The 18,249-nt window shown below is 45.8% G+C and overlaps 1 protein-coding gene across 2 annotated transcripts in view; it reads left to right on the top strand.

Annotated features, from left to right (window-relative positions):
* The window catches only part of runx3 (RUNX family transcription factor 3), a 48,407-nt gene extending 30,791 nt beyond the window's left edge, over positions 1–17,616 (top strand). For both annotated transcript variants that reach the window (XM_031728097.2, XM_039603241.1), the window contains 3 exons: positions 3,266–3,412; positions 9,655–9,729; positions 14,499–17,616. In XM_031728097.2, coding sequence (XP_031583957.1) covers positions 3,266–3,412; positions 9,655–9,729; positions 14,499–14,980 — 704 coding nt within the window. In that variant the 3' untranslated portion in view covers positions 14,981–17,616. The remainder of the gene's footprint in view (positions 1–3,265; positions 3,413–9,654; positions 9,730–14,498) is intronic.
* The last annotated feature ends 633 nt before the right edge of the window (positions 17,617–18,249 follow it).

Here is an 18,249-nt window from a genome sequence, read left to right as displayed (position 1 = left end):
CAAAAGTTTGCACTTTTTGCACGATTTACACCTGAACTTACCTCAAAATGCTTCAAAGCACAGATACAAAAGAGCAAAGCAATGCTGCAGTGAAGATAAAACACTATCAGGAAATAAAAGCATACACACACACACACACACACACACAAAACAAAGCAGGGTTGGGAACGGCACACCCATTTCTTCAAAACACAGCCATCGCCTTTCACTACATTGTTAATACCAGACATTTTATATCAAGCATTTTATTTGTTCTTCATAGGCTTCCATAATGCTTTCAGATGATGCGACCACTACTCTGAGAGGAGGCTAGTAAATCTACAACCTTTAGCATCCATTTTCAGCTCTGGATGCATATTGAGCGCTGCTGTTTAGGCCTCATGTGTGCATTGCCTCCCATCTCCCAGCTCTATCTTGTGGTTATGATATCATAGAGAGAAAAACAAAGGCATTCTTTCCTAAGTGCACACTGACACATTAAATATTCATCTGACCACAGAAACCCCTCTGAAATGGGGCTGGTGTGGAGCACCGGCACCCCTCTGGCCCTCCAAGCCCTGCAGAGTAGAAGTCAAATGCTGGCGGTTGGACTTGACACAAAGCAGCTATAGCCGGGGTCAGCTGGCCAAAGAGACTCTTTTGGCTTCTGTATGCGGATCATTTAGACAGCTATTGAAACTTTTCTACAGGGAGTAACAGTTTTCTTTTTAAGACACTTGCCATGTGCAGACATGGCAAAATAATAAAAAAGGAGGGCTGTCGCAGAGTAGCCTTCAATTCCTGCATGCTTCAAGCTACACGGGCAGTCCGAAGCTCATGCCCTACCACCTCTGATCACAATTTCCCAGTAAGGCTTACAGGCTCACACAGACAAAAGGGACAGTTAGACGAGGAGTAAAACTGAGAGGAGGTGCCGAAGGTTTCAAGCCACCTCCCAGTCGACAAGCAGTGTTTACAGCAACTGCAAGGGCAGGGTTAATGAGCGCCAGGTCTTGTTCTAGTGATGCCACCGCTCGCTCCCTCCTTCCAAACATCGCCCTCTCACAAGCCACTAAACCCCCTGCTGGAAGCTGCGAACAGTGTGTCGCTAAAGCATCCCTGCCAACTGGAACTGGGCCACGGGATCCACAGCTCAAGTGTGTTCATGTGCGTGTTTGTGGGTAACTGAATGATCACTTTCATCCCTAAAGAGTCAGCCAATTCATCTCAGACCACCAGTGGCCACAGAAAAACTGACCAATTATCATTTTTTTCCCCCGTGCTGCCTGTCTTTTTTTCCAACCAGAGAGCAGTGGGATGTATCATTTCCCTGACCTCAGCCGTTTGAGGTGGTGTAAATCTCTTAATAACTACACAAGGACACATATAGGGGTTATATTTGGAGGACTGCTTCCCCTGGCCGCCCCGGCTCTGGCTTGGAACAGACAGTAGCCACAGTGTCTATGTGGGTTATGGAGCCTGGACCAGGCGCTGTGTGTGTGTGTGTGTGTGTGTGTGTGTGTGCGCAGAGAGAGAGAGAGAGGAAATATTCTGGCTTCTACCTTCCATCAAAGTTTAAAAAGAAGGCCACATGTGAATAAAAATGATATTACAGAGCGTGCAAGAGCATACGAGTCTATCCGGGATTTGTTCTGAGTAACGGCACAGAGCAAAGTGGCAGGCCAGAGGGTGGACTCACACACACTCACACAAACAGCTGCAGAGCAGCAACACGACTCCTGTCTCTGCTCCTACAGATTAGTCATGACTGACTCTTTTTCTTCTCACACATTCAAAGTTTCATCCAACTCCTAATGAGTGAATGAAGAGCGACGATTTTGATTTGAGTGCCTGCTTGTGTTCACATTATGTCGGAACATCACCCCTCCATGTATGTGGCTGCCTGCGTGTGCGAGTACGGGGAGGGGAGGGGGCTTCAGAGCTTGATATTTCTATATAGTTTGTAAAGAGAGGACGGAAGCGAGGCGGTGGGCACAAACAAATGGACAGAGCGGTAAACGAGAGGAAACTTTACCCATGGGTCAGCCTCGGAGGGAAGATATATTGCCCATGGGTCAGTGGAGAGAAAGGACGGGCAAAATCCATATTGGTCCGTCTGCCTTGCCCCCTTTATATAGTGATAAAATATTCAAATCCAGCCATTACTTCACATTAGGCCACTCTGTAGAGATGCCAGGGAGAAAACCACAGAATGTATACATGCCGGTTCACACACAGTTTTGGTGCATTGATAGTTACATTAAAATGTCTTCCTCCCATTAGAGGCACAGCCCTCATCCGCACTCACGTCTGACATTTAAGGTGTGTTCACATGTGTATTTGTACATGAGTGTGTCTGCATAAAAGGCATGATCAGAGGTTTTTTTTTTTTCTCATCTCATCGTTTCCCTGAACAGGGCATCAGAGTGATATGGGGGCTAAGTGTGTGAGAGTTAGACACTCGGTTGGATTTAAGAAGCGCTGCTTCAGTTCTCACCTCCTGCACACACAGACACACGCTAAAGTCTCTCTTTCTCTTTCCCTTCTCTTCGTTATGTTTAACAGCGATGACTGTATGGTCTGCTAACCTCGTCTGGGTGTTTCCTTCTGACTAAGTGCTGTGTCAGTCAGACCTGAATTTGCGTGGGTGTGGGTGTGAGAGACGAGTGGTTATTGGGGATAGATGCACTCACTTTTTCTTTTCTTTTAATCTTGTTAAAAAGACCAAAAAAATCACTTTTGTCCACAGAAGAGTGCAGCAGTTGTGTTGTTTCTTAGACTTTAGGTTCGGGGAAACAAAATTCCTCCAGTAATTATTTTTGACCACTTACGCTATCGTTATCTGCGGATGACGTGGCAGCAGGTGCAGCTTGTATAACATTTAGTGTCTAGCCAATGTATTTCAAGGTCTGCTGACATTCTAATAATATTTTTGTATGTGGAAGCTGAAAACATGGTGACGGTCTCTTGCTCTCTCTCTTTTTTAAATATGTATATATATATATATATATAAATGAATTGCACTGAAGCATACTGATGCTCGTCACAGTCCAAGCTAATTTTACACTAATTACAGTTTAGACAGGAAAAGTTGTTTTGCCAGGATGTGTCAAACCGCTGTGCTCCAGAAAGAAATTAGGGAGAAGGGGAATTTTCTAATAGGACTCTTGTTATTGTGTTTGCTATTTTTGTAAAAGCCTGGCAACAAGTGCCAATTTTCCAGGTTGTGTAGGAGGTAAAATGTGCAAGTGCTTGACTTCTCCTCCTCCTCATGTCTTTCTTTCAGGGCACAGGGTGAAGTTAGAAGACCCCCAGAAGATGCAGTTCTCAGACAGGCTGTCAGAGATCGAGCGCTACCAGCGGAGTATGAGGATAGGCCCAGGGAACACCAATCCTCGCCAAATCCACCAACCCCACCTTGGCACCACACCAGGTAAGGAGGTCCAGTGACATATACGAGTACAACCAGCAAACTTTCACATCTCTTTTGAAAGCACTAGTTCTGAAACTGTGACGCTGAGTGAGTGTGTGTGGGGAAAATTCACAAACATAATTTGCTGTTACTTTCGTGCTGACCTTTACTTATGATTCAACTTGGACCCTTTTTATTGATAGTTTTTGCGCTTTGCTTGACTCTCAGCACACACACACACACACATCTGAAAAACTCAACATAGCTACATCTGAAAATACACAAACCTTGTTGTGAATAATTTTATTTGTTGGAGCTATTTTCATTCTACTGAGCTACACCCACAAAGCATCACTGTGCAGAGGCAAGGATGCATCTACCTGTGACGGGAAGCTTGTAAACATTAATGGCGACCCACATTATTTAGCTTCATGACAGATGTTGATCAGCTGAAAGAAACGAGTTCCTGCTCCTACTATCATGATACTGTAGACAAAACAAAGTGTGCATATTTTTAACCGTGTTTATCTCATTTTCCACACATATTTAAGAGAAGGCAGTCATCTACAGCCTATACTTTCAAAAATGAGTTAGATGGAAGAATATGTACACTTTAATTTGGCCCTTTAACTAGAATGACTGAAAATCTCCTTTAATAAGCTAAATATATTTGGTTTAATTTGGCTGAAGTAATTGAATCTGTTCATATGTCAGCACAGCACATGCCGTTCACCTCACCCTGAGCTAAGCCAAGAGTCTTTCATGTTCTCCACAAACTTTTCTGAGGTCTGTTCCACTAATCTGAGAGCTGTTATGTGTTGGCCGTTCGAGGGGAAGCTCATGTCAGCGTTGTCCCCGGATGCCCTGCGCTGGTGGGTCTGGGCCCCACAGTGCGCGGGGTAGAATCTGCAGCCAGGTGGCACGGCCGCTGCTGCCAGCCGAGCTCGGCCAAGGTGCCGAAGCTGGCCTCCGCACGCCGCGCAACTACAGCCTCAGGAATGTAGCAGCCTTCCGCTACCTTGGCAATCACGTCAGTCTGAGACTGTCCGAATGTGTGGGGGTGCGGGGGAGGCTGGGGGGAAGGCTGAGAGTCAGAGGTGGTGCGACTGGAGGGGAGGAGGCTGTGTGTCAGCTGTGGACAGCTGCGTGGGTGAGGATGACTCTTCCCTCTCTGTTGGAGCCTCTTTAACAGGAAGCACACATGCCTGAACGCAAACTTCGGCCCACTCTCTGGTTCTCATGCTGGCTAATGGATCTCATTACCTTTGTATCAGCATGCTGCTGTGTACAGGAGGGCTTGTTTGGGAGCTCTGAGCCGTGTGTGGGTGGAACACTATCAGTGTGCACACTGTTTGGCCTTGTGCTTAGCTTAGCCAGCACTGATTCACCAGTATGGGCCTATCTAACAGCTGACTGCAGAGAACACAGGGTCTTTCACCCTGCTCTCCTCTGTCCTTACTTACTGTTGATATCGCTTTTGTTCGCCTGCACGGGATGTACCGAGATGAAAACACGTCAGCCATTTTAGAAACACCAACAACAGGTTATGCTGAAAATAAACGGTGCGGCTCTTCGACACAATACAGTCACTGTGATGATCATTTTCTGACGGCTCAGGGTTTGGCGTGCGCGCCGCGGGTTGTCTGCCAATAAAAAGACCCCTGCAGCAAACCTCACACTTTAGGTTTCTGACTTGAAAAGTGGGCGGGGGGAGCGCGTAGGCGGGCCGGCGGGGATGCACGCCAATCGGCGGGGAGAGGTGTACAGACACGGTCCAGACAGCAGACGAAGCGCTCGGCTCTCGTCTGCCTCACGCAGGATTAGGGCAGGAATTAGACTTGCCTGGCTTCAAAGGCCTGCAATGTTGCAACACACACATGTAGTCGGAGAGCAGACACAACACGTTAACATCTCTTGGAAGTGTCAAGAGAAGTTAAAGGCCTTGAGCTTCAAGTTACAGCTGCCGGTGACTCGAGGCTGTCTATAAGAAGCGTATGTGAGTGAGACAGACGAGGGGAAGGGCTGTAAAAACCACACACCTTAATCTGTGGTATTACCATCGTGACGGCACACCGCAGGGCAAGAGTGGTAAAATAATTAAATAACAGAGGAGAGAGCCTTTCTCCCTCCCCCCTCGTCTATCTGCTGGCTGAGCGGCAGCCCGTGGATGTATGTTGTGGCACGGATCCCGCAGAGCGCTCCCGTATGCCTAGGAATCGCGCACAGACAACAGCACGACAGCATTACAAGCAAAGCTCAAACAAAAATAGACTTGTTGTAATAAATCCCATCCAGAGACACAGGGAGGTGTTTACATATCAACAACACACACGTCTCTGCTTTTGACAATCCCTGCCAGACGCTGTTGTACTTTGCAGATACTTTAAGTCCCGAAGCCTGTTTGTTTGAGAATTGCTGGGTGATAGATCGCCCATCAACATGTTATAATTAAATGGATTCCCTTCTTGCTGTTACAAAAGATGTTTTCCATTATCCGAGGCTGGAGCCTCACATCCCCCCCCCAACCCCTCTGAAGATGGCTCCAAAAAGGAAAGCATAGTGTCACCCTGCTCCTAAAGCCTCCTTGCTTCATATTGTTGTCTGAGCTGTGAAATACTGTCTCAGTTTGCTCGTCAACAGGACACGTCTGCAGACATCAGCTACCGCTGGATTCTTAAATCACACCGAGACAAAGATGATTGCACCATAAGCACACTTAAAATAAAACACACACACACACACACACGTAGTTCCATGCTAGTGTTGCAAGTTCTCCGCTAGTGCCCCAGACAGACAGGGTAATTAAGAGCTCATTACAGTGCATGCAGTGACAGGATTCCTGCGCGCTGGCAGACGCTACACTCGCTGCTTGTTTTTGTTCTTCTGTGTCCACAGGTAAGCCTGCTAGACATGTGGAATGATTCTGAGCTAGGGTGGAGGGACTGTGTGTGTGTGTGTGTGTGTGTGTGTGTGTGTGTGTGTGTGTGTGTGTGTGTGTGTGTGTTGAAAAATGCATGGTTCAACTCGTGCAGTCAAGCAAATCTGACACTCAGACAATCAAGTACTAAATTGTTATTCTGGTTTTCAAAACCTCAAGTGAGCTACATGTGTATACTATGTGTATCTGTGGGTGGCAGTTTTTTTTCTTCCCTTCCTCTGATACACAATGTATTCGACAACATTTACAGTCTTAAGGGAAGCAAGCAGCTGATTGAAAATTTGATTTATATCAAAGTGAAAAGTGGAAAACAGATTCCAGTTTTACCCTAATCCGTTTTAAAAGCAGACAAAACTCAACAAGCCCTTGGCAGAGCCTCTAACAGACAGCCGAGAAGAAAGACGCTCTTTTAACTTTAAATGTGTTTTAACAGTTAGAGAGGCAGGAGGGGGGAGAAAAGAAATGGAGCACCAATTTAATCATCCAAAAAGAAAGTCCTGGCACTTTTGAGGTGGTATCACTTAACATGTTATTTGTTCCAACACCTGTGTGTTCCTCTCTGAAGATGAATATCAGATACTAGCATAACGTTCCACCATCAAGTCAAGTGCTCAGGGCTTTGATGAGGGCCCAAAAGTGTGTGTGCGTGTGTGTGTGTGTGTGTGTGTGTGTGTGACTCATGCGGTGATGTTGCTAAAAAACTCGGCGTAATCTTCCAGATCTACTATATTACTCACTACATTTTTTTTGCCGTATTCAGCTTTTACCCGGAAAGCTCTTCCCCGTTAATGACTTTTCTACAAATGTTGGTACCGCTGGCGTCACACTGCACAACTGGCGCACATCTGCTGCAGCTCGGCTCTGGCGCGCTCGCTCAGCGCGTTCAGGCTGTGGCCTCTGAGTTGGAATTGACTCGAAAAAGTCCCGTTTGATGGAGGACCGGCCTGATTCAGCCCCTCCTGCCTCGTCCACAGTGACCACACTGTTTACTCCGCATAAACAAGCCGGCCGGCCCCCCAGGTTCGAGGCAGCACTCTGCTACTGCCGCAAACTGAGAGGCTCGCGCTAATTCACACATCCCGAACGACAAGATCAGCCAATTAGAAGCAAGAGCGAGACAGGAAATGAGCGCCGTCAGGTAGCTGTGGTGTAGACTTTAGAGTATAGCCACCGCGCTCGTTGGGTTTCATGCAGACTTCTGCCAAACCCGAGCAGGAAGCTGGCCCTCTGAGGCAAATGCAACTAAAACGAGCAGGAACTGGAACAGTCCTTTAGACACTCTGTTTTACTTCTGCACTCCACTATTTACATAATATGTCAATGGCCGCCACATAGTTTATTTGTTATGGTGCCTGAAAGCTTCACTTGTGGTTAGTCTCTTTTTGTGACCCTGAGATGAATAATTCAAACTGAAAATGTTTCTTTTCTTCAACTGAGAAAAAAAAGCTCTTTTGAAGCCCTGGTGGGGAAAAAAAAAAAAAAAAAAAAAAAGAAAAGGAGAAGTGAGAGCGAGATGTTTTTTACCAGACTCAACTGTTTGTGTAAGTTATAATTTCACATCAGAGCCCGGCCCAGTTTTACATTTCAGCAATTACAGAAACTACATGTGTGCCATGAACAGTCTCTATTGAGTCTGGGGAGAGGGGAAGGGCGGGCGGACGACGAGCCCTGAAAGAGAACATAGGATTTTTCAGCCCATGTGTTTGTTTTTGCTCACGTTATAAGTGAGGGCTCAAAAGACATATCAAATGTCCCACATAGCTGAGCCAAGGCCGTGTTCCTCCCCTCTCTAACACGCTCTCTTTCTCTCCCCTTCCCTCGCTGGCGTCTTTCTTTCTGTCTTGCTCGCTCTCTCACATTCTCTCCCTGTTGCGACGCCTAAGGCCTGAGCGAAACAGGAAGCCAGCACAAGGACCAGCATTCACTGTGTCTCAATGACACGCTTCATTACGGCAGGCGCATTACATGTCTCAGAGGCGTCGCTAGATCCAGAGTCACGAGGATGGACGCCATTTTGGCTCTAACATCTTCTCAGCCTCCTCCTTTCATCTACACATGCACTTCAAAAAGCAGCACATGTGTGTTTATATGTGAGTCCTCTCCAAAACTACACTGGCACCACCCCAAAAGCTTCTCATTAGTGACGCGGTCGCCGCTTCTTCCCTTCTCAGCCACCGCCTTCCTCACTCCTCGGCTCCACCCAGGGCTGAGGGGGGCCGGCCGTCTTATTAACAGGGGTAATCTGTGCCTCTGGTATTGACGTTGTCTGCTGGCCAATCAAAATATTTGAAGGAAATGTTTATTTTCTTGAGCGAATCGCACCAGCTGCTTGCAAGCCTTTCTGAATAAGGCCATTTATGTTTAAGAATTTGCCATTGTGAAGCATAGTGCAGGACCTCTCAGTGACTGAGTGCTGATTTGGGTCTTTGCAAAGGAAGTGGAGGAGCTCCAGGGGAAGCAGAGATCGTACACTAGTTAAGCCCAGTGTGGCTATAGGTGAACAACCCAGCACCGCCCTCCTCTCTGCCTCTGGCATCCCCTCTCCATCCTAATTGCCGCTACAGGAGGCTGGGAGAGGGAGGGTGTGCAGAGTCACGCTGAGGTTAGACGGCTGATTGATGCTGTCGTTAAAGGGAGACGACACGAGAAAAATGTAATACACGTTTTTCAGCCTGTATGTTGAAAATATTTACGCACATTTGATGAAAAAGTTTTAAGCGAGACGTAACACTATCCGGAGGCGCGCAGACTGGGCTGTCACGCAGCACATGTGCCGAGGCGCTCCACGCAGCTTCGTGCACGTCGTCGTGTAACAACTGCACCGTCTCAGACCGAGAGCAAACAGCCAGCTGTTTGTGCTGCGGTGTGACCGTCCAGTGTGAAGCAGGGTCCCACGCGTTGGGCCAGTAGCTCCTCGACCCTCCTCGGCTTCCTGACAGCTTGGCTGGATAAGCTTCACAGATCCCTCCGGTGTCTGGCCTGAAAGTCCCAAAAATATCTCATATGCACCCATCGAGCATGTTTTTCCAAGCTTGGTCTCACTGTGGTGAGAAAACCACCCCTCCTCTTCCCAGCCTTCACTGCTCAGTCAGCAGAGACCAACCTGTGACAGGAAAACATCTCCAAATGTCCAGATGTCAAGACGGTTCTGCCCAGTCTGTCGAGAAGGCGTTTTTGGATTGTGTTTTAGATTGCTAAGGCGCAGGCAGTCACCTCCTCACCCTGTACACGCACACAACTCGTATTAATTCCCAGAATTGCTCTACTGGATTGTTTATAAAGCACACATCCTGACATATTGCTTGTATTGTGTGTGTTCTTGCAGCCCTGTGGCAGGATCAGATGGACACCCCCACCCTGAAAACCTGCAAGGTGGAGGAGGACCTGAGACCATGGCCAGGTGAGACACTGCAATGCACTGCTTTTTTTTTTTTTTTTTTTAACCCACACACTCTTTTTGTCTCTTGGCTTTCAAGGTTATTTTTATAGTGCTCATCAAAAACCAGCTTGACAGGGAGGTTTCTAAAAACACATTATACACAATAAAATGCCGTCATACAGGCAGGAAAATTAAGCGAGGACAGTTTGTGCAGTCTCTGAAATACTAAAAGGCAATCAATAGTTATAGATAAAATATAAGCAAATTAAATTAAACATATTTAAGTAAAAATCAAATCAGAAACCTGTCTGAGGGACTCAGCCTGCACACTGGTTAGTAAGGGGAGAGACGATTTGACGTGTTTCGTAGGTCATTGTTGGTTCTTGCAAGACGTCTCACCATTACACTTCATACTTGATAAAAGAACTAATTTAACTAAGCATGAGACTCTGTATTTATTTTAGGTTGTTTATGCATGACGGTGTCTTTCTGCGTGTGTTTCAATTTGAAACTGAGGGTGTTCGCTAGTTGCGAAAAAGCAGCCTGAAGGGTAAAGTCACTAGTAAGGACTTGTGTGAGCAAGCGTGCAAAACACAATGGAGTTCACTTTGAATATAAGTCTTTAAAAACATCTCGCACTGATTTGTTTTAATTACTAAACGTAGTTTTTCCAAACTGAAACAAAAAAGCTGGAAAGGGTGCGCCGGCGTACCAACGATATTAGAGTCTGTTTCACTTTGCCTGTAGGGCCCAACTACATCACATGGCATTCCCGTAATGCCACCATCCGCTTTTTTTTTTCTTCATTTTCTTTCCTCCTTCTCCTTTGTTTCATTTGTATCTTGGCGATTTTGATTAAAAAGCCCTCTCAGTCTCACATTCGCCTACGCACAACCCACCACTCCACACCAGACGTGCTGACTCATACGCTCACGCTGTGATGAAGCCCCGCATTCAGACACAAAATGACTTTTAGATTTAGCACTGCGCTCTTGCTCTCTTTTCTGCATTTTATCAGATACAACACAATGTGTAAGGCAAAGAAGAGAAATGTGTCTAAACACTGACACAGCAGAATTATACGTGTTTGTTGGCGTCTGTGCAAAGACACTCGGGGCTGTGCGAGAGACTGGAAGCAGTGAGAAAAAAATTTAACAACAGCGATTCTCATGTAGCTACAATCCCAATAACTGGTTAACAAACACATCGCACCAGTCGCTTTGCAAGCCAGGATCGTATCTCTCACAGAAAAAGATTTACTTAACAAAAAAATATTTTAATCGTGTCACCTCGTGTGTCGACGCATTAGGGAAATCTCAGGGTTTTTGTAATCACAAACTTCTTTTTCCCTTGCTTGTGTTGCATGTCACAAGTTGAGAACATGCAAAATCCTCTGCGCTCACATGATAAAGTGCTAACGTGGATGAGGCTTTGGGGCTGCCGACCGTGTTGCCACAGTACAGAGGTGATCGGTATTTGCATCCAACATGATGCTCCGGCTCCAAAGCCTCGGCGCTTAAATAAACACCTGGAGATCATTTGTGTTCATTTGGGTCTCCTATTCTGCAGCACCGGCCCTGCCGTGGCGTTACGTTACCCTGTCCTCGTCGGCCTATTATCAGCAGCGCCTTCTCACCCTAATGGCATCCACTGTTCAAACCAGTCAATAAATCAACCAGCCGCTTTCTGCTTGTGAAAGGACTTAAATCCTTTCTCAGGAGTCCACAATGCAGAGCAGCTGGGCCTTTTCAGGGATTATATCAGAGAAAAAGATTAGAAAACAATCTTACTACACAGCACAGTAGCTCTTTCCACGTAGCCGCACCAGCCCGGGCTTCTCTCTTTTTCCTCCTTCCACTTATTTGCCTGAGACACCCTTCCCTGGGTGCTGGCCGTCACAGTTTGCATCAAGCCTGAGTAAACATTTCACAGGTGAACGCCTGGATTTGCATGCCCCCCATTGTCAGCCACCACATTCAGGCACACGTGCATACACACACACACACACATAAGCCTGTGCACAATTACACACAGAGACGTGACCGCCTCAAGCCTGCACTTGTGTTAACAACCAAAATCAGTTTCTCCCGTATGCAAACGAGACAAACCTCCTGTCATATCTGGGTTACACGCTTGAGTGTGGACTAGAGGACTTCTTGACCTAAGCAGAAAAGAGGAGGGCTCCACCCTTGGCACTGCAGAATTCAAAAAGAGCATGGCGCTGCACTTCAGAGCTCATGCAGGAACACCATGTTCTCTATAAAAGCCCCGATTCCCAGCTACCCGCTTCATACACTCAGAACATCACACACTGTGCTAGCTAGGCCTCTGGGGTCCATCCTTTATCCTGTCCCTGCAATTTAGTCAACACGTTTCAGATGAGCCTAATGGAGATCATGTGTGGTTTTGTGCCGTAGAGGTTACAGGCAGCGAGTACTCGGCTCGGTTAGGAAGACCCTCTATGCCAAAGATACACCACCGTTACCACAGCCGCAGCAGCAAACCCTGCACTTATGCTGGGTGGGGGAGGGTGGAGATGCAGGAAGGTATGCAACGCAGTTAAGAGGGAGAAAAAGCAGACTGCAAACTTTGCTTCTCAATTACAGGACAGTTTGTTTAGCCCTCTCCTCCAGAGGGAGCTACTGTACTGTACCAGACTCCTCAGGGCTCCCAGCCAAAAACCTGAGACTGCACAAGCCCATTAAGGTGTTGTGATAAGCGTCCAGTCCAGTTTCCCCTGACGGAACACAGGAGTCGATCCCCACCGCAGTTTGGCCCACACATTTCCACCGACTTCAATTAAGCGGAGATCGTGGGCGGCGTGGGCGGCAGCAGCCAGAGCCGTCGTGTCCCCACGCCACAGAACCCCTCCCCAGTTTCACCCCGAAGCCTAAATTTAGCACAGAGTGAGACAGATGAAGGGACAGACAGGGAGAGAGCGCGAGAGACGAGGAGAGGGAGCAAAAGCTTTTTGAGAGTCCGGTAGGAATTAGTAGGCTGACTCCACTTCACCCGAATCAACAGCAGCTGAGGGCTTGGATTTTCCTCGCGTGAAATCAGATACGGAGCCCGACTCCTGTGCCTGGTAGACTCTGGAAAAAGAAACAGGCCCCCCACCACCACCACCACTACTAACTCCCTCATCCCCTCAAAAAAAAGAAAAGGAAAAAAAGGAAATTCAACAGCATCAATGTGTTGCTGGAAAAAAAAAACAAAGAGTATAGCTGGGGCCATGGAAATTGCAAAGGAACTGATTTTTTTGCAGCTGAAAACGGACCCAGTTCTCCAGACATGGGGAAAAGACATTTCAACAAGACCGTGGCACGCAAGTTTGGCATTCTCCCCCCTCGGGGCTGTGGCGTGCAAGCGCTTGCTATTTGACAAATACAAGCTTTCTTTTCTCTGCCATCCAAATCCACATTTTACACTTCAAGTCATGTGGGCACACTGGACCCATGAAAGCCACACGCAGACAAACAAATAACCACGGGCGTACACAGGCGTGGACCGAGCGCATACTGTAGGCTGACATCAGGTATGAGGAACACTCACTAGTCTTTATGGCATACAACCAGGTCAAGGGCGTTTACGATTACAGAGCGTTTGCGCTGGCTGAAGGCCACCTTACCGTTTTCCAAAATATCTGAGTGTCATGAACACAAAGACTCGACGCGCTCAACTTGCCAGGCAACACTTAATATTTCACACCTTTACCTGGGAATTTAAAAGTGTGTCTGAAGCCAGTAAAACCACAACAGTAGCAGGTAACTTTCCCAGTGTTAGCATTTAGCTTACATGCAATTAAAACAAAGTGAAAATAAATCAAAGGTATCGTAAGTACATTAAGCAGAAACTTGGAAAATAATGGTGCTGGACTTGGACTGAAACACAAATACTATCGGAGGTGTCAGTCGGCAGCTTTCATAAATCTGTGAATGGGTTTGTTTCCAAAGCTCGGGTGGTGTAAGATCAGCCAATAGCACTCCTTAGCTGAGCGAGGAGGGAAATATGGTGTTTGAGTTACTTGGTGACAGTAGTGGCATCAAATCTCAGAGCAGCAAACCGCCAAGCCAAACCCTTCAGTAATATTTCTGTTTCCCTTTTGCCAGCTGAATAAATGAGAAAGTGTGCAGTGAAATGGCAGACATAACAGCCTGGTTCAACTGTGCTCCGTTACCTGTGAGATTACACTTGGCAGCTACTCTGACAGGTCCTTCACTGTGATACACATTAGTTTAGATATACACAGAAACACAATTTCTCTCCCTTCTCTGTCTCTCTGACCGTCTCCGAGTGTGACCGTCTGCCTCTGCCACCTAAATATGATTTATGACGACCCGCACAACAGTGCAGCGAGCCGTCGGTGTTTATACAAAGCACCCCTCACTACAGACAATGCTTCTTTTCATTCCTCTGAAAAAGATAGAAAACTGTGTGTTGCGTCTTTTGAAGCAGGGGTAGGAGGGCTGTGGCAAGGGGGCCTTTTCATAACTTCAGTCTTGTGCACGGGGCTGTGGGATGATGTGCTGTCAGTGCTTGATGACTGTTATTAAGCAAAGAAATGTCTCAGTTCATTACTTTGAGCAAACATTTCCATGGACCGGTATATCGCAAGAAACTTGAGCTCAGAATTGGGGGTCTGGGGAGATTTGCTGCTCTGGAAATGTGGGCCTTTTTTTTCTTGAGAATAATAGAAAAGAGATCTCTGAGCCGCTGGTTTCATAATTGCAAGAGCAGTTTGAATGTTTTCTGGCTCTTTCCAACCTTTTGTTTCTCTGTTTTTATAACAGCGACTACAGAGCTCTTCCCGCAGAGGACCACCTTCCCGTCTCTGTCACCGCTGACCGATCCTCGCTTCTCAGATCCCCGCATGCACTACCCCGGGGCCTTCCCCTACTCCGCCAACACCTCCAGCACCGGCATTAGTGGCCTTAGCATGTCAGCCTCTACTAGATACCACACCTACCTGCCACCACCCTACTCAAACAACCAATCCCAAAACTTCCAGTCCAACTCTTACCTGTATTATGGCACAGGCTCTGGATCCTACCAGTTCTCCATGGTGGCTCCGGGGAATACCGGGGGCGAGCGCTCTCCTACCCGCCTACTGTCCTGCTCGGGGGCTACAGGCACTGGCGGGACCAACAGCCTGATGAACCCGGGCCTAAACACCCAGAGCGAGGGCGTGGAAGCCGACGGCAGCCACAGCAACTCCCCCACAGCCATGAGCGCTTCGGGTCGCTTGGATGAGTCTGTCTGGAGGCCTTACTGACTGACAGACAGTTAGACAAGAAAAGAAGGAGAAAACAAAGTAAAGAGGATGATGAACAAAGAAAAAAAGAAGCTGAACACTGAAAGAAAAGAAGAAAAACAACAAAAAAAGAGAAATGCTGCATGTTTGTCTTTTATTTCTCCGGCAATCGCTTTAAAGACCTTCTGCTTTTACCAACTCCCCCAAGACTTCTTTTTGCTTTGTAAATTCTTGAACTCCTGCACTGTACCGAGGTACCGTCAAAGAACCAGAAAAGCCATATGAGCTGACGCGTTACTCGGCAGAGACTGTAAACAGAAGAGAGAGTAAAACGAGAGAAGCCGCAGTAATGTGTCGGCATCATTTGTCTTGTGCAAACAGGTACTCATCAAAGACAAATGAACAAAAGGCGGCGGAAGTGTGATCAATCAGCACAGCTGACGAACTGAAAAACCGCAGCAGAAATTCCTCAAACAGACCGATCCAGCTCACTCGGCGGGTGGAGAAGAGAAGTCGGGCTGGATGTCGACTCCTGCGAGGCACGGCTGCACTGCTGTAGCAAGCCTTCCTTTTTAAAGCTTTAATTTCTGTCAGATTTCAACATTGTAAAAAATTATTGAGTCAGTTGTGAAAACATTGTCAGTTGCACCCAGGGCTGTTTCGTGCGCTCACGGTGGTTATGCAGTACCTTATTGCCTAATTTATTATCCAAATGGACACATTAGCGTTTGGAGCCACACTGCGCAGTGGACGTTTCGACACAACTGCTGCATTATTGAGAAACAAAAGCATTTTACCTGTCAGGACTCAAATGTTTTAAGATATGAATTCTCCTCTGCTGCGTCATCAGTGGATCACGTTTCAACAGGACAATGGCTGATATTTCAAGGAATGTATAAAGACTAAAGCAGAGGAGGGTTTCTTGGTTTTTTGTTTTTCTGTAGGAGTCCTGTTGTCTCTACTCTTTACTTTTCCTTTGATGTTCTTATTCAAGCCCTTTTCTAAAGAAAAAAAAAGTCCTAGTCTGGTATTTTTAAACTGGATGACACAGTTTACCTTTCATATTTATTTGAGCCAAAATTTGAGGAAATGTATGCATATACCCCAAATCCTTAAGCATTTCTCTCTGCCTTTCCTTTTTTTTTATATAAATATATATACAGTATATATACCATGTTTTGTTGTTAAGTATAAATTTGGAATTTGTGTAATATATTGCTACTAAATTATAAAAAAACCAAAACTTTTAATGTAATTTTTTGCCTTCCAATGTAGCTTTGATGCACTAAAACTTTTATTCCTGAGTGAACAGTGCCCAACAGCATCTTCTAGAGCTGTAAGCTTTTAAAAAAGTTCCAAATTGCCTTCCTGCGCTTCAAAAAAAAGCCATTTGCTGAATTTTTTGCACTATGTTTGAACTTTCATTTCTCTCTTTATTTTTGGGTTTATACATTTACAAATCTCCAGAAGCGTGCCGAAATAAACATGGTTAGATATATAGACATCACCTATCCTGCCCTTTAAGTCTTTCGCCAAATAATTTCGTGATCAGACACAAACACAGACACATTCCTGCACCACAGGTGTGTGTGCGCATTCCCTCTGTCCTGGAGGGGCCTTTCCCCTTTAGCTACACATGTGATCCCGTGTTTCCATAAATTAGGAGGAGAGGATGAAGGGATGGAGGAAAAAAGGTGGGGTCAAAAGGGGTATCTTCTTACAAAACCAGGCGCAGTTGAAAAAAAACAAAAAGAAAAAGCCTCTGTTGTTGTGCACCGGTCCTTTTGTTCTAAATAATCAGTGAGTGCTTTGAAGCCTTTTATGGCCTCCAGTCTAATTTACTGTCAGTGCCAGGGGGTCGTAGCTCCGCCAGCTCTGCCTGCACACATCGCCTTGGCACGAGGTGTGCTAAAGATATCTACAAGAAGTATCAGGTATCCAGTATTTACCAGGAAACTCTTTCACAAGAATGAAGATGATTAGGATTCACGACTCTGAAAGTTGGCGGCTTATATGATAAACAAGTAAGCTTTAATGTCAAAGTGAGAAGTGATCCAAAGAAGCTAGCATTTGCAGCTCAGGTAAAGAAAAAAAAAGTATGCAAGCTCTTTTGTATGCCCTCTGCCTTATTCCTAGTTTTTTTCTAAATGACAACGTCTCATTCCTATCTCCCTTTGGCCTGTATATGCCTGAAAACCGTACTGTATTATAGGCAAACATCATGCAGCTAGAGAAACCACCTACATACTGAGATTTGTGTGGTTCCTTCAAACACAAAAAACCAAAGATCTTCACAACTGCCTGTAATACTGTTTGGATGTTTTCGATGGAGAAAATGTGTGGCAAAAAATATCATTGTTTTTGTCTTTCTTCTGCAAACAAGCCCAAATGTACGAGTAAATCTTATTTTTATTGTGTGTTAATTAAAGAGCACAATGTTACTTTTTTTTAAACAATCCCTTTCCAGTAAAATGTTCCTTCATCTTGCTCTCCATCTCTTTAATGCTCAAAGCATGTACATCTGAAACTGATATGTTAATTTAAAAAAAAAATTCACCACGTATGTAATGATATCAATAATGCTTCTATACTGAGTGCTTGTAAAGTTTGCGATAATGTAGTTTTTATTCATTTTAATTAAAAAAAAATGTGTCTCACTTTTGTCTCCAAAGCTGGTTTTTTTTTTGGGGGGGGGGAGGAGGACAAGATTTGTAAAACATGGCCACACTTCATGCTCACGGCTCCACCCACCCACTGGTGAAACCTTTTGTTTACTGGGGGCAGCCAATCAGAAAAACGGCTTAAAGAGAATCTAAAAACAGAGCCAAAAGGCTTCAGCTGCCACAGCAGAGTCCAGGAATGAACCATTTTAGCCCCCCTTCAAAGGAACTCTTGGAGTGAAATTAATAAATCACACCTAGGTTAGATTAAAGTTGAATATTTATGGCCACATTCTTTGAATTTATTTGCTTTATTATAAAAACAATAGCACAGTGTGGCAGTACTCCTAGGCTTGTGAGGTGTTGTAGTTTAACAGGGCGAGGTGTTGCGAGTTAAAACACAGGGGGGTACATTTTTAAATCATCTCCAGAATCCAACACACCATCACATCAGCTGAGAAATGAAGAAGGAAAAAGAAAACCCTCATAAACATCCATGGGACCCAATTCCATGCCAGCACATTCTGATCCAGCAATTTCTGTACTTCTAACTTCTTCGGCTCACACAGAAAATACCACGAATGCCACTGTTTTCATCTCATAACCTTACATTTGCTGGTTGTGCCCAGT

The sequence above is a fragment of the Oreochromis aureus genome, linkage group 19 (genome assembly GCF_013358895.1).
Source record: "Oreochromis aureus strain Israel breed Guangdong linkage group 19, ZZ_aureus, whole genome shotgun sequence".
Classification (NCBI taxonomy): domain Eukaryota; kingdom Metazoa; phylum Chordata; class Actinopteri; order Cichliformes; family Cichlidae; genus Oreochromis; species Oreochromis aureus.
This window is presented reverse-complemented; position numbering and strand designations above follow the sequence as displayed.